At 38.0% G+C, this 16,922-nt stretch overlaps 1 protein-coding gene across 2 annotated transcripts in view; it reads left to right on the plus strand.

The window, feature by feature from the left end:
• Positions 1-15,310, plus strand: part of BAZ1A (bromodomain adjacent to zinc finger domain 1A) — a 100,344-nt gene extending 85,034 nt beyond the window's left edge. Inside the window, 7 exon segments of one of the 2 annotated variants that reach the window (NM_001244159.1) lie at positions 1,108-1,256; positions 6,987-7,234; positions 7,323-7,549; positions 8,440-8,909; positions 11,730-11,872; positions 13,729-13,816; positions 14,247-15,234. In NM_001244159.1, the coding sequence (NP_001231088.1) occupies positions 1,108-1,256; positions 6,987-7,234; positions 7,323-7,549; positions 8,440-8,909; positions 11,730-11,872; positions 13,729-13,816; positions 14,247-14,443 (1,522 nt within the window). In that variant the 3' untranslated portion in view covers positions 14,444-15,234. 2 annotated transcript variants of the gene reach the window in all.

The raw sequence follows: 16,922 nt of genomic DNA on the forward strand, positions 1-16,922 counted from the left end.
TTCTTCCCTCCTCTGTCAAAGATTAATTGACCATAGATGTCAAATTTTTTAAGTAACTTTGTTTTTCTTCAAAAAAATTGTTTTAAAATCTAATTTGATTGTGAAGACTTTAATATTTGTAACCACTGAAATGATGATTTTGCTAAGCCTCAGGTTTTCTGTTACTCCACTTAATACTAAAGTAGCCAAAACAACTTGTTAGGATAATGATAATTACTCAATTTTTTAAAAAAGTCTTTGAATTTAAGGTTTTATTCATTTCTGAAAGTAGCCATTCTCTATCCACTTTTCTTTTCTGTAAGAAAACTTAGTAAACTGTAATAGATTAAAATATTATTTGAGCTGTCAGTCAGAACCAATATATCTATAGACAGGTACTTTTACTTTTTCAGAGTTATTTTGGATAGTATCTGCCCTTAAGGATAAGTTAATTGTCTAGAAGGAAGTGGTAGAGGGACATTAAGCCAGCAATTATAGAATAGGGTCAGAGTTGTGGTAGAAGTAACTACCTATTGCAAATGTAGTACATAGGAGGGCTTCGCATCTTGCTAGAATATATGGAAGACAGCAGAGAATGAGCTAGAGGAAGTGACTGTGAACCTAAGACCTGAAGGTGAGGAGGATAGGCGACTGGGAGGGAAGACATCATACCAAAGGCTTTTAGGGAATGGGCTTGTACTTTTAAATGATCTCTTTTGGTGCAGCGTGGAGATTTATTGTAAAGAGAGTAAGATTGGAAGCCATGGAACCAGTTAGTTATGAGACAGCTGTAAGTAAAAGTTGAAGCAGAAAAAATAAAGATAAGCCACCTGAGATACTTATCACTTGAGGCTCATCATAGTATCACCTCTCTGAAACGTTTCCCCTAAGCCTTGTCTCATCCACCTTCCCTCTAGATATTTGCCTTTGTGACCTCCTTAAATGATTTGATAGTTTAGCTCTTAGTTCATATTTTTATCTTCCTTTCCTACTAGCTTATGAGAACTCCTTGAGATTAAGGAAACTTTCTTATACAGGTATAAATAAGCATTTGGATGAATTAGTGGACTGAAGTTTCACCTAATAGTGTTTTTAAGTATTGTAAACTCTTCGTTGTTTTAATTGTAGACTTTTGGGCATAAAAACAGAAACACCAAGTAGTGTCTCAACTAATGCAAGTACCCCACAGTCAGTGAGCAACGTGGTCCATTATCTTGCAATGGCACTTTTTCAAATAGAGCAGGGCATTGAGAGGCGTTTTCTCAAAGCTCCACTTGGTAAGTATCTGTTTTTAATTCAAGATTTTAGTTGTATTTTAAATGCTTTTGAATTACTCTTTATATAATAGAGCTTTATTGGCTGACATAATGAAATTTGTTAACTAATTTGAAAATTTTGAGATCGCATTTACATTTTAAAATAAGAATTCTTTTAGGTGAGTTTTTTTCTATAATACTAAATATTTTTTTAATTCTAGATATTCATTCATTTTAATGAATGTCTGTTTTAACTGTTTCTGTCAGTCTCTTCTTTTGTGAACATTTCATCCAGACCCTGAATAATCAAAGATTATACCTAAGTTTGTTGTTTCTGTTAGTTAAAACAGAACCTCAAAGAAGCTGCTTAAGGAGTTCCCATCCGGTGCAGCGGAAACAAATCCAACTAAGAACCATGAGGTTGCAGGTTCGATCCTTGGCCTCGCACAGTGGGTTAAGGATCTGGAGTTGCCATGAGGTGTTTTGTAGGTTGCACATACAGCTCAGATCTGGCATTGCTGTGGCTGTGGCTCCAATTAGACCCCTAGCCTGGGAACCTCCATATGCCATGAGTGTGTGGCCCTGAAAAGCAAAAAAAAAAAAAAAAAAAAAAAAAAATGAAGAAGAAGAAGCTGCTTAAATCCCTACTCTTAGGAGTACAGTGGGTCACTAACCTGAGCTCTGTGTGAGAAGTGCGAAATCAGAAATACCAAGTATTAAAGGGTACACAGATGAGGAAATAATTTGTGGTTAGGATGACAGAAATAATGCTGTCTGGATCATGCTTCAGCAATTTATGAAATTAATATGCTTTTAGAGACTAATGTAGGAACCATTATGTTCCTAGATTATGTGTTTCAAATTCCATATCAATTTTCATGTTATAACTGCCTCTACTTCCCTGTGGTCTTTCCGACATATTGATTTAGTTTATAATTCATCATATTGAGATAGTTTATATCTCAGTAGTAGAGTACCAGAAGAAACAATTTTTTAATTTTTTGCATTATTTTATTTATTTTTGGCCACACTCATGGTATGTGCAAGTTCCCAGGCCAGGGATTGAACAACCCAAGCCACTGTGGTGCCACAGCAGCAACCCAAGCCACTGTGGTGACCATGCTGGATCCTTAACCCACTGCACCATAAGAGAATTCCAGAAACAGTTTTTTTTGTTTTGTTTTGTTTTTTAATTTTACTTTTTGCTTTTTAGGGCCACACTCGTGGCATATGGAAGTTCCTAGGCTGGGGGTTGAATCAGAGCTACAGTTGCCGGCCTACACAACAGCCACAGCAACGTGGGATCCAAGCTGAGTCTGCAACCTACACCACAGCTCACAACAATGCCAGATCTCTGACCCACTGAGCTCTGATTGGACCCCTAGTCTGGAAACCTCCATATGCTACAGGCGCAGCCCTAAAAAAAAAAAAAAGAATTATGACTTTGCTTTCTTTGTTACTGAATACTGGTTTACGTATTTAGTTTTTGAAGGAAAACCTTGAATTTGAATTTTTGAAGAGAGTGGGGTTGGGAGCGAGCTTATAAAACATCTTAACTTTGTTTTTTTCTACATTTCATATCTCAGCTAATTAGACTTTTAAATTGTTATATAAAAAAAGTTGACATTGTTGAATCTTAATAGATTTATTTATTAAAAAAATGAACAGCTATGGAATGCATGCCTACTTATTTTACATATAGTATTTATTCACCCTCTTTTTTTCCTTTACTAGCATAGGGAGAACTATGGAGTAGGAGATGTGTTGAGGGTTTTTTTGTTTGTTTGTTTTGTCTTTTTAGGGCCACACCCGAAGCATATGGAGGTTCCCAGGCCAGGGATAAAATCAGAGCTGCAGCTGCCAGCCTACACCACAGCCACAGCAATGCCAGATCCGAGCTGCATCTGCGACCTACACCACAGCTCACAGCAACACCAGATCCTTAACCCACTGAGCGAGGCCAGGGATGGAACTGGTGTCCTCAATGGATTCTAGTTGGGTTTTTTACCACTGAGCCACAACAGAAACTGCAGAGATGTTATTTTTTATCTCCTGTAGAAACCTGTGATGGCATAGTGACATGGATTACTTTGTAGTGCCAGTTACCAGTAGGAAGTCTCCCAGTGTGATATTTGATCATTAGAATCTACCATTATTTTGTGTTAGTAAAATACTTTTAATTAGTAATTTCTTGAGGATTTTATCTGTTCTAACATAATGGAAAATGAAAGAGAAGCAAGACATTTCTGCCCTTGAGAGTTGTATAATCCGGGGAAGAAGCAAAGTTTAAGATAAAACAAACAACAGAAAAATGGAATCATATATACTGTTTATCCCTAAGTACTTACATGAAAATAGAAAAATAAGGACATCTATTTATATTTTATATTTAAAATGAGTAGGAGTAAGTAGGATAAAATTTGAACCTTGAGCTACCAATGGTTTGTTTTTTTTAAAATGAGTGTACAGCTAATATTTTTCCATCCATTTGCATGTATTTATGTACATGTGTGTATGTGTTTTTTTAATGATTTTTATTTTTTCATTATATTTGGTTTACAGTGTTCTGTCAGTTTTCTATTTGGTTTAATTTTCTTAAAGCATGTCTCTCTGTCTCTTTTTTTTTCCTTTTTTTTTTTTTTAGAGCTGCACCATTGGCATAGGTCATATGGAAGTTTGAAGGCTAGGGGTCTAATCGGAGCTACAGCTGCCAGCCTATGCCACAGCAATGCCAGATCTGAGTCACATCTGCAGCCTACACCACATCTCATGGCAGCTTGAGATCCTTAACCCAATGAGCGAGGTCAGGGATTGAACCCACAACCTCATAGTTCCTAGTCAGATTCGTTTCCACTGCTTCACAATGGAAACTCCCTTAAAGCATCTCTTTGATGAAAACTTACAGCATTTCACCAGTGTTTGAGTTAAGAATCATTCAAACTGACTTTCAAGGTTCGAGAGGTTCTTTTTTTTTTTTTTTTTTTTTTTTCATTTTTTTCCCCTGCCCCCACCATGGCATATGTAAGTTCTCTGGCTAGGCATATGTAAGTGAAGCAACACAAGATCCTTAACCCACTGCACTGGGCCAGGGATCAAACCAGCAACACCACAGAGGCAAGCTGGATCATTAATCCACTGTGCCACGGTGTGAAAATTCTTCATAATTTTTCTTCCACTCTTCCATGTTGGCCTCTGCAACCTTATTTCTTGCCATTATCAGTAAGAATGCCCTCTAATTTATCCAGAAAGGTTTCTTCAAGATCTTTGAACTAGCATTTCTTGTTGCCTTCTCCTTGGAGGTTCCTTTCAGACCAGACTTTTTCATGAAAACTTATATCAGAAAATCAAGATAAATAGAAAGCCATAAAACAAGAGAGTGAAAATAAATCAAATGAACTATATTATTACATTTATCTCCCTCTTTGCTGATATTTCTCTTCAGCTTCATCTAAAGAGTCATTTGACCCATCCATTTTTCCCCTCTCCCACTGGGTTATAAATCTCAGTTATTGTTAGAGGGTCTGATGCTTTTTTGTTTTGTTTTGTCTTTTTAGAGCTGCATCCAAGGCACATGGAGGTTTCCAGAATAGGGGTCGAATCAGAGATGTAGTCACTGGCCTACACCACAGCCAAAGCAATTCAGGATCCAACCCTCATCTACAGCCTACACTACAGCTCACGGCAATGCAAGATCCTTAACCCACTGAGCGAGGTCAGGAATCGAACCTGCATCTTCATGCATACTAGTCAGGATTTGTTTCCACTGAGCCATGACAGGAACTCCTCTGATGCTTTTTCAAACTGCTTGATTATTTACTCATATTTTCAAATGTTCATTTCTTAAAACATACTAAACATAATTATTTTATAATCTCTCTAATTCTGTGTCTCAAGTCTTTATGGGTCATGTTTTGCAGGCTGTTGCTTATTTTGTTTTCACATGTGCCTTATGGGTTTTGACTATTAACTCTTATTCCTCAGAATTTAATCTATGGAAATTTCTTCAGAGAGAATTTGCAAAGATTTGCATTTGTTTCTGCCATTCACCTGAAATCATTACCAACGCTGAATGACTTTAAAATCTTAGCTTGTGGAGTTCCTGTCGTGGCACAGTGGTTAACGAATCCAACTAGGAACCATGGGGTTGCGGGTTCGGTCCCTGCCCTTGCTCAGTGGGTTAACGATCCGGCCTTGCCGTGAGCTGTGGTGTAGGTCGAGGACGCGGCTCGGATCCCGTGTTGCTGTGGCTCTGGCGTAGGCTGGGGGCTACAGCTCTGATTCGACCCCTAGCCTGGGAACCTCCATATGCCACGGGAGCGGCCCAAAGAAATAGCAAAAAGACAAAAAATAAAAAAATGAAATAAAATCTTAGCTTGTGTTTTTTCAGGTTTTAAACTTGATCAAGCCTTTGCTAGCAGTTACATCATCTTAGGGTAGATTTATTTCCCCTTTTCACCCAATACCTAGGGCCAGATGAGCAGATTTCCTTGCTGCTTTTTTCTTGGGGCTCCTGTTTCACCCCTGACACTTACAGGTGTCACTTTTGGGGGTCCTTGGGGATTCACTATGTTGAATAGGCCTTGGGTCTTAATGTCCTTTCTCTCCCTCCCTGCCAAACAGTCAAACGTGAGCTCAAGATGCACTAGTATTTGGCAGGTCTCTTGCCTTATGACTTCAACTCATTGTGTATATCTTCACTCTCCCAGCTGTATTAAAAATTTCTTGGAGTTCCCTTTGTGGCTCAGCAGAAACAAACCCAACTACTATCTATGAGGATGCAGGTTCAATCCCTGGCCTCACTCAGTTGGCATTGCCACAAGGTGTGGTGTTGGCTGCAGATGTGGTTCAGATCAAGCATTGCTCTGGCTGTGGCGTAGGCCAGCAGCTGCAGCTCTGATTCGACCCCTAGCTTAGGAATTTCCATATGCCATGGGTACAGCCCTAAAAAGAAAAAAAAAATCTTAAAAGCAAGGGCCATAGAGTAGATTTATTTCATATTTTGTAAAGTGCTGCACATAGGATCAGTGTGATTCAGGGATAATGACAGGCAGCTTACATGTCTTATGTGTATTATCTCATAAAATGTCTTATAAACAAACCACAAATTACTGCTGAGGAATCTGAGACACAGAGAGGTTAAGTAAATTGCCCAAGCTCACGTAGGACAGCTAATCAAGGTAGACTGACTTCATAGCCTATATTCCCTTAACCATTGTGCTACTACTCGTGGAGTTTTATTTGAGGAAATAGTGGAAAATGTGGCATGATGGGACCAAACTATGTGTGGAGTCTTATATATCTTGCAGAATTTTGACACGTGGTAGGCCCTTCATAATTAAGTATAATGTCTTAGGAAAACTAAGGTGGTTGCTATACTGAAGAGCAGTTGAAGATGCCAGGGTAAAATGATAGACTGGCTAGATTTATGGCATCTAGTAAAATGATTCCTAATAGATTTTTTAGTCCAGAAGACACAGGATTGCCAAAGTTACTTTTCTTTTTTAGCTATTGAAATCCTCAAACATTTGGTTTATAGATTTATGCAATTCCTTATGTCATAAACAAGATGTGGCTCAGCAAATATTTTCTTTAACATGAGGTTTTTGTTTTTAATATCAACACAGTCTTTTTGTGAAGTATTAGGAGAAAAGAACTGTAAAGTCTAACCTATTTAAAATTACTGAGAAAATAGTTCTAGGAGATATCTAGGGTTTGCTTAGGAACTTTAATCACTTTCTCTTTTCATTTAAGATGCCAGTGACAGTGGGCGTTCTTATAAAACAGTCCTGGACCGTTGGAGAGAGTCTCTCCTTTCTTCTGCTAGTCTATCCCAAGTCTTTCTTCATCTCTCCACCTTGGATCGCAGTGTGATATGGTCTAAATCTATACTGAATGCACGTTGCAAGATATGCCGAAAGAAAGGCGATGCTGAAAACATGGTACTTTGTGATGGCTGTGATCGGGGTCATCATACCTACTGTGTTCGGCCAAAGCTCAAGGTATTTTTTTCACCTACTTCTCAGATCAGAATTGAGGCATTGAGATTCTTTGCATCAAATGATTAATGATATTTATATGATTTATCAGACTGTGCCTGAAGGAGATTGGTTTTGTCCAGAGTGTCGGCCAAAGCAACGGTCTAGAAGACTCTCCTCTAGACAGAGACCATCCTTGGAAAGTGACGAAGAGCTGGAAGACAGTCTGGAAGGTGAGGATGATGAAGTTGATGATGATGATGAAGAGGGTCAAAGTGAGGAGGAAGAGTATGAGGTAGAACAAGATGAAGATGATTCTCAAGAAGAGGAAGAAGTCAGGTAAGTCCTAACATGCAATAAAATGAGAGTTTATGAGGAGTGTTAATCATACAGTCTCTTCACTGTCCAAATACAAATGAAATGGTTGGGGTCCATAATTTTTTTAAAACTAGTGTAGAGTATACTGGTATAAGTTACCCTTGCTTTTCATGTATTACAAACATCAGAAGATGGAAGAGATTCTTGGTGTTGAGGCACAGTAAGTTTAAGGTCTATTTGTATGCCACTCATGTAGGATACTCAGTATCAATAGTAATGAAAAATGACAGTCTCCTGTAGCATAAGGAGGCAAAAGATTTGCATTTTAAGTTTCTGAGGAGTTCCTGTTGTGACTCAACTAGTTGGGTTGATTACCATAAGGACTCAGATTTGATCCCTGGCCTCACTCAGTGGGTTAAGGATCTGGTGTTGCCGTGAGCTGTGGTATAGGTGACAAACATGGCTTGGATCCTTCATAGCTGTGGCTCTGGCGTAGGCTGGCAGCTGCAGCTTAGATTTGATCCCTAGCCTGGGAACCTCCATATGCCACAGATACAGCCCTAAAAAGCAAAAAATAGGTTTTTCAATATGATTAAGTCCATTTATTCTGTTCTTCTAAGAATTTCGTTACAGTTTATCATAATTTAGGATTTGATTTTCATGATGATGTCCTTGAAATTATTAAACATTCTCTTTGCATTATAAAGAAATACATGAAAGCACATTTTAAATTTCATGAAAAATCTATTGGCTCTAAATTTAAGGAATTAAATATAGGTTAAGTCTCAGTGACATAGAAAAGCTTAGTTTGTAGAACTCATTGGCTGAATGAATATAGAACAAGGGGAATAAAAGTGATTATATGTTGATCATTGCTCTGTAAAGTAATTGTTTTGTAACACTATTCATAGCCCACCAAAACGAGGAAGACCTCAAGTTAGATTGTCAATTAAAACAAGAGGGAAACTGAGCTCTTCTTTCTCAAGTCGTGGCCAACGACAAGATCCTGGAAGATATACTTCAAGGAGTCAGCAGAGTACACCCAAAACAACTCTTTCTTCTAAAACTACCAGTAGAAGCCTAAGAAAGATAAAATCTGCTCCTCCTACAGAAACTAAGTCTTTAAGAATTGCCAGTCGTTCTACTCGCCAGAGTCATGACCCACTGCAAGCAGATGTATTCGTGGAACTACTCAGTCCTCGTAGAAAACGTAGAGGCAGGAAAAGTGCTAATAATACACCAGAAAGTAGTCCCAACCTGCCTAACTTCAGGGTCATTGCTACAAAGTCAAGTGAGCAATCAAGATCTCTAAATGTTGCTTCAAAACTTTCTCTGCAAGATAGTGAATCCAAGAGAAGAGGCAGGAAAAGACAATCTACAGGTATGAAGACCTCTAATTTAAATTATTCTTTTTAAAAATTTTTATTATAGTTGATTTACAATGTTCTGTCAATTTCTGCTGTTCTGCGAAGTAACCTAGTTACAGATATTTATACATTCTTTTTCTCACATTATCCTCCATCATGTTCTATCACAAGTGACTAGATATAGTTCCCTGTGCTATACAGCAGGTTCTCATTGCTTATTCACTCCAAATGCAATAGTTTGCATCTACAAACCCCAAACTCCTAGTCCATTCCACTCCTTCTGCCTCCCTCTTGGCAACCACACGTCTGTTCTCCATGTCCATGAGTTTGTTTCTTTTCTGTAGATAGGTTCATTTGTACCATATTTTAGATTCCAGGTATAAATGATATCATGGTATTTATTCTTACCTAAGAAAATTGAGTGATTTGGAAAGGTTGAATGTTGAGATACTTTGGATCATTTTCAAAAGACTCACTATTCAGAATTACTATGGAGCAACCTAACCTGAAGCATAATATTCAAGGAAGGGGCAGCTATTTGGGAACTAAAGATAAACTGCATTACTAGTAATTCTACTAATGTAGCAGAGTAGTTGTTAAGAAATTCGCCAACAGCGAGTTCCGTTGTGGCTCAGCAGGTTACGAATGTTACAAGTATCCATGAGCCTGTAGGTTTGATCCCTGGCCTTGCCCAGTGGAATCCAGTGTTGCTGTGGCTGGTAGTTGCAGTTCTGATTCGACCCCTAGCCTAGGAACTTCTATGTGCCATGGCCCTAAAAAAAAGCAAAAAAGAAAGAATGTTCTGAGGTGTTTTGTTTTTGTTTTTTGTGGGTTTTTTTCTTTTTGCCTCTTCTAGGACCAAACCCGCGGCATATGGAGGTTCCCACGCTAGGGGTGGAATCAGAACTGTAGCTGCTGGCCTTCGCCACAGCCACAGCAACGCAGGATCCGAGCCGCGTCTGTGACCCATACCGCAGCTCACGGCAACGCCGGATCCTTAACCCACTGAGCAAGGCCAGGGATCGAACCCGAAACCTCGTGGTTCCTAGTCGGATTCATTAGCCACTGAGCCACGACAGGAACTCCTACAATGTTCTGTTTTTAATGGAGAGATTGGCCAATACTTGCACAGGCTCAGCTTATCACAGTATAACATGTTTCATTCTCTTCCACCTTTTCTTCCTTCAAAACACACATACTCATCATCACCTCGATGAGCTACTTCTGGTAATTTGGTAAGTCTCCCATCTAACACACTGAATCTGGGGCAAGGGAGAGTTGGAACAGTAATATTGCTAAGGAGTGATGACCAATGATCTTTTTTTTTTTTTTTTTTTAAGGGGAGTCAGCAGGAGCCCTTTTTAGTTCCCCACCCTCATGATAGCTTTTGCTGAGGGGCCACTGCTAGCACCCCACTTGCTCCCCTCCCTTTGGCCTAAGACGGCAGGGCAGTGCAAGGGCAGTATGGGGGCACTGAAGGAGCACGCCACGACTCCCCATTCCCAGAATCATCATCATCATAACACTCGGCAGACCAACTATCTTTTTAATTCTGATAATTATTGTTCATAGTAGTATTTATCCATATAATAATGCCTTTACCCATTTATCTCTCTCTTTTTTTTTTTTTTTTTTTTTTTTTTTTGTCTTTTTGCTATTTCTTGGGCTGCTCCTGCAGCATATGGAGGTTCCCAGGCTAGGGGTTGAATCGGAGCTGCAGCCGCCAGCCTACGCCAGAGCCACAGCAACAGGGGATCGGAGCCGCATCCTCGACCTACACCACAGCTCACAGCAACGCCGGATCGTTAACCCACTGAGCAAGGGCAGGGATTGAACCCACAACCTCATGGTTCCTAGTCGGATTCGTTAACCACTGCGCCACGACGGGAACTCCATACCCATCTATCTCTTCAATCCTATCTTCCCTTTTCTTTAATGCCAGTAGTAATAAAACTTTGATTTTTTTAAAAAATGACGTTAACCAAAAAATGCTACTACTGTTCTTTGAAGAATTTTAGAGAGTTTGTGTTGCATTATTCAAAAACGTGACTGGGATTTCCTGTGGGTTTTTTTCTTTTTGCCTCATTTTACTATAGTCCAAGACATATTTTTAATAAAATGGAGTAAAAAAACAATCCACAGATTTTGTGTTCTAGAATTTCCTTTTTTTGTTTCTCACCTGTGCCACGTGGAAGTTCCTGGGCCAGAAATTGAACCCCTGCTCCCGGAGCCACAGCAGTGATAATGCCGAGTCTTTAACAGCTAGGTCACCAGGGTACTTCTAGAATGTCCTTTTGTATTACACTCTTTACAGTCTGTTCCCAGTGAATGTTTATTTCAATTGGAAACTTTTAATATCAAAAGGAAATAATGTGTGGTTTCCAAGGGGGAGGGAGTGGGTGGACTGGGAGCTTGGAGTTAATAGATGCAAACTATTGCATTTGAAGTGGATAAGCAATGAGATCCTGCTGTATAGCATAGGGAACTATATCTAGTCAATTGTGATGATATAAAGGACATGATGGAGGATAATGTGAGGAAAAGAATGTATATATGTGTGTATGTGGCTAGGTCACTTTGCTGTACAGTAGAAAATTGACAGCACTATCAACCAACTATAATGGAAAAAGTAAAAATCTAAAAAAAAGAAAGGAAATAATGAATTTTTGGTCTAAATTTATATGTCTCAGCACGTAAGTTAGTTTAACATCTCAGTGGGTAGAGTATCGGTTTTCTGGTTGAATTTAGTTTTTATTTATATGCCCTGTTTGGCTTGTGGTGATCAAATATTTTGCTTGGTTATCACCTAATAATTAATACAATTCTTTATTCAGAATCATCTCCTATGACACTGAATCGAAGGAGTTCAGGCCGACAGGGAGGAGTTCATGAATTGTCTGCTTTTGAACAACTTGTTGTAGAATTGGTACGGCATGATGACAGCTGGCCTTTTTTGAAACTTGTTTCTAAAATCCAGGTAATATTACTAGACTTTATAAAATTATTCATGTATATATCTGATTTAGTCTACATGGCAACTCTGAGGTAGTCAAAGTACTTATTTAGTCACTGTCTACTTAAGAAAAAAAACTTGGCAAGTTGGTTCCTATATTGAAAAAAATGGAGTTAGATAGTCAGCTCAGTCCCTTCTAGTGCTGTGACTGATTCTTTTGTTTTTGCTTTTAGATAACTTTACTTTTAAATGTTTATGACTAGTAGGAAACTTCACTAAATAGGAAAACAAATAGAGATACTTGCTTTTGTTTTGGCCAAATAGTACAAATGAGATGTGGAAGAGAAATTTCCTCTTGATAGAAGTTTTAAAAGAAAAATAACACATTCTTGGAAATGATTTAAAATTGAAGAATCCTGTCATGGCTCAGCAGGTTAAGGACCTGACTAGTATCCATAAGGACACGGGCTCAATCCCTGGCCTTGCTCAGTGGGTGAAGGATCTGATGTTGCCATGAGCTATGGTGTAGATCACAAACGTGGCTCAGATCTGGCATTGCTGTGGCTATGGCGTAGACTGGCAGCTGTAGCTGCAGTTAGACTCCTAGTCTGGGAACTTCCATATGTTGCAGGTGCAGCCAACAAAAGACAAAAAAAAATTTGATAACCAGAGTTACTCTAATGCTGCTATGACTAGTTCTTATAAATTATGACATTGTGTTGAAATAACCTCACTTTTTTATGTAATGAATATATATGTAATGGGTTCAGCTGAGTATCATTATTGGTATTTCTGTTATGTAAAACAGCGTCTCTCGAACTTTAGCAAATACCAGAATCACCAGAGAGCTTGCTAAAGCAGAGATGACTGGTCCCCACCCAGAGTTCTTGATTAACTAGGTCTGGGATGATGCCAAGTTATTTACATTACTGAAAAGTCCCCAAATGAGGCTGATGGTGCTGGTCCAGAGACCACAGTTTGAAAAACATTGATGTAAAAGATAGATATCTTAAATAACAGAGATGGCATATCCTAACTAAGGGATGTGAGATGGGGCTGTGGTTATTTAATATGTATGGCAGAATCTGATAGCCGTATATAGTACTATAGAATTTAATATGTATGGCAGAATCATATAGCCATACATAGTACTATAGCAGAGATAGGACATGAGAGTGTACTGTCTAGAAGTTATAATGGTCTTTCAGATGTAGAGAAGAGGAGTTTGATTTGATCATTTCAGAGGGAGGGAATAGCAGGAATTAGAAAATTTTTCTGTGGAAGAACTGTTTGGTCTGGTCATTGAAGAAAGATGGAATTTCTACAGTGAGAAATGGAATGAGGACAGTTCAGGAAGTGGGAACAATAAGTTTAAAGACTAAGAAGTGAGAATATGGGAGTGATGGGTAATTTGAGTGCAGCAGAGGGTACGTTAGAGGGGCTCAGACATGACTAGACTATAAAAGGCCTCATCGGTATTAGGGGACAGTCCCTGAATGAAAAAGTGACATCATCAGAATTCTACTTTGAGATTTCTAAAGCCAGAATGTATAGGATTAACCAACATTGAATAGCATCTTATAAAAGTTAACTCTCAGTTTGATTGTAACTGATTTTTCCTGAGTAGTATATATGGAGAAAAAAATAGGACACAAGCAAATCTGTAGTCTACCTTTTTCATAATAAATTGATAACATTTTTATAGTATCAAATAAGTTTCTACAGCATTATAGTGACTGAAATGTATTATGTAATTTTAATGGACTAAGAGTATTCAGAGGTTAATATTCAGTTGCTTTTAAGTGTAAAACTTGCATGTATTTGACTACTTATCTCCAATAAATTTTCTATGGGAGAGATATATTTGAATTATTTTACAGGTCCCAGACTATTATGACATCATCAAAAAGCCCATTGCCTTAAATATAATTCGTGAAAAAGTGAACAAATGTGAATATAAATTAGCATGTGAGTAATTTATGTTTTTCTCTGATAATCATTTCTGGGCAGGTAGAGGGTAGTTTTCTTTTTATTTAATGATGTATATTAATGTAATTGCGTAGATGGCATTCCAAAAAAAATCCCTGAAATGCTTAAATATGCATATATAAAAGGTGGATGGGGATTGAATGAGTTAAAGATATTTTCTAGAATCTGATCTTAGTAGACATTCTTTGTAATTACATGAAATGCATCTAAATAAATAATTGCATATTCTCAATAAAACAGTTTTTAACATATTTGTTGTTAGACAATTTAAGCTTTAGTTCTGCCTCCTTGTTTCAGTCTTTATTTCCTAAAGAAAAAATGCACTTCCATTTTCTTAATGACATTTCCAGATATGATACAAAAGTTATATTTATAATTTGCTTTCTAATCTCTTTTTTTTTCATTCTAGCTGAGTTTATTGATGATATTGAGTTAATGTTTTCGAACTGCTTTGAATACAACCCTCGTAACACAAGTGAAGCAAAAGCTGGAAGTAGGCTTCAAGCTTTTTTTCACATTCAGGCACAAAAACTTGGACTCCATGTCACCCCTGGGAATGTGGATCAGGTTAGCACACCTCCGGCGGCAAAAAAGTCACGAATCTAATTTTGTCCTTCTAAAGGATATATCTGAAGAAAACAAATTGTTCATGAAAATGGAACGTTAAATCATGCTCTAAAGCAGACATATATATATAAAGCAATAACAACTGATTGACCACATTGAAGTGTGGCCTGCACTATATATATTCTCAACGTTGATATTAAGCACTCAGGAGAATGTAGGAAAGATTTCCTTTGCTACAGTTTTGTTCAGTATCTACTAAGTTTGATAGATGTATTGGATACAGTACTGGTTTACAGAGGTTTTTGTACATTTTGAGATCATTCATGTGTCCCCATATCTCAGAAAATATTTTTTCACCTATGATTTATTTTGCCATTGACTTTTTTTGGAAGTGTGGTATTAAGGGAGATTTATCTACACAGATCTTCCATTATAACACAGTTTAGAAAAAAGTTATGTCTGAGAATTGTTTAATGAGCACATTCTTTCAACACTACACATGAATGAATCCAATTTTATATCCTTGAAGTGCTGTACCAGTGCTGGCTGGAGGTATTAAGTCTGAGTTTATTAATTAGATATTTATTTAGCATTCAGAGTAATTTGTGAATTTGTTTTGTATTTATAAAATTTGTACCTGGAAAATGTTCTTTAATTTTTTAAACATTTTATTGTGTTTTCGTTTTATTTCTCTAACTTCCTTAATCAATCAATAAAAGATAATACCCTCCCCTTTCCCTGGCAGTTCTTTTGGTTTTACAGAACTGTATTATAAGTTTTTATGTACAACTTTTTAAGTGTACAAATAAAATGATACATTTTTTTTTCAAGTATTCTGAATTTCTGGAATTTTGACAAATAAGAATTTGACTTCTGCATGCGATAAATACAGACCGTAGGAGTCTATGTTTTATTGTACCTGAGTCTATATAGCAGTGGTTTCATCTTTTTCTGCCCAAACCCTTGAGGAGTAAGATACTTCCCATCACTAACAGTAACATTCTATGGCAGGGATTCTCATTAAAAGGAGAAAAGAAAGTTTGCAATATGCCCACCTAGTTAAAAAACACCACTCTGAAAAAAATGTTTTTGTTAAAATAGGAAGTGCTGTTTCTTAGATGTGGAAAACATGTGCAGGTCTCTGTTTTGGAGGAGTAGCTGTTTCTTTTTAGGATGTAAAATTCAAGGATCCTCTCTAGGGTTTGGGGGCAGTCAGTAGAGGGGACCATCCCTCTATTTTCTCATCTGAAATCCTCAGGATTTAATTAGGTTCATTTGTTTGGGAAGTTACCCCTCTACTTTTTTTTATTTTTTGTCTTTTTTTTTTTTTAGGGCCACACTGTGGCATATGGAGGTTCCCAGGCTAGGGGGTCCAATCAGAGCTACAGGGGCTGGCCTACACCACAGCCACAGCAACGTGGGATCTGAGCCAAGTCTATGACCTATACCACAGCTCACAACAACGCCGGATCCTTAATCCACTGAGCAAGGCCTGGGCTTGAACCCCGAGTCTTCATGAATGCTAGTCAGGTTCGTTAACCACTGAGCCACAACGGGAACTCTACGCATCTACTTCCTTTCTTTCTCACATGCTCTGAGATTATCCATTCCTTGGATTTTTTTATATGAATATGTTCATATCTGTAACTGTTGATAAATTTGTAATCATTTCAATACCAATAACCAGATTTCTTAGAAAATTTTACTAAATGGTGTTTAAATACTTGAAAGAGAATTCTAAAATATCATTACGTTTTAATAGTAAACCATCTGATTGCTTAATATTCTTCACATTTTGGAATTTTTTTTTTTTTAATTACTGCACCCCTGGTTTATGGAAATTCCCAGGCCAGGGACTGAATCCGAGGCACACCTATGCTGCACCTACAGCAACAACGGATCCTTTAACCCACTACTCTAGGCCAGGGATTGAGCCTGCACTTCCACAGCAGCCCAAGCCACTGCATTTGGATTCTTAATCCACTGTGCCACAGCAGGAACACCAATATCCCTCACTTTTTAATGTTAATAACTAGTAACTTTATATTTGCTTTTCTTCTGAACAAACACAAAGAAGGAATTATTTCTGATCAACTAATTGAATTATTCAGTCTGAAAGTCAGTCTTAACACATGCCATTTATCTTACTTGTTGCCTTTCTCAGACTCAGTTAAAATAGGACATTGGGGAGTTCCTGCTGTGGCGCAGCGGAAACAAATCTGACTAGTATCCATGAGGGTGCAGGTTCAATCCCTGGCTCTGCTCAGTGGGTCGGGAATCTGCCATTGTTGTAGCCTGTAGTGTAGGTCACAGACGCAGCTCAGATCCCGAGTTGCTGTGGCTGTGGCGTAGGCCGGCAGCTATAGCTCTTATTCAACCCCCAGCCTGGGAACTTCATATGTGACCACTGCAGCCCTAAAAAGAAAAAAAAAAAAATTTGGACATTGCCTTTTAATCTTTCTAGCCAGATTGTTTTATATACAATAAGCATCATTTATTCCCATGCATATCTGCAGTA

Source organism: Sus scrofa, chromosome 7, assembly GCF_000003025.6.
Source record: "Sus scrofa isolate TJ Tabasco breed Duroc chromosome 7, Sscrofa11.1, whole genome shotgun sequence".
Lineage (NCBI taxonomy): Eukaryota > Metazoa > Chordata > Mammalia > Artiodactyla > Suidae > Sus > Sus scrofa.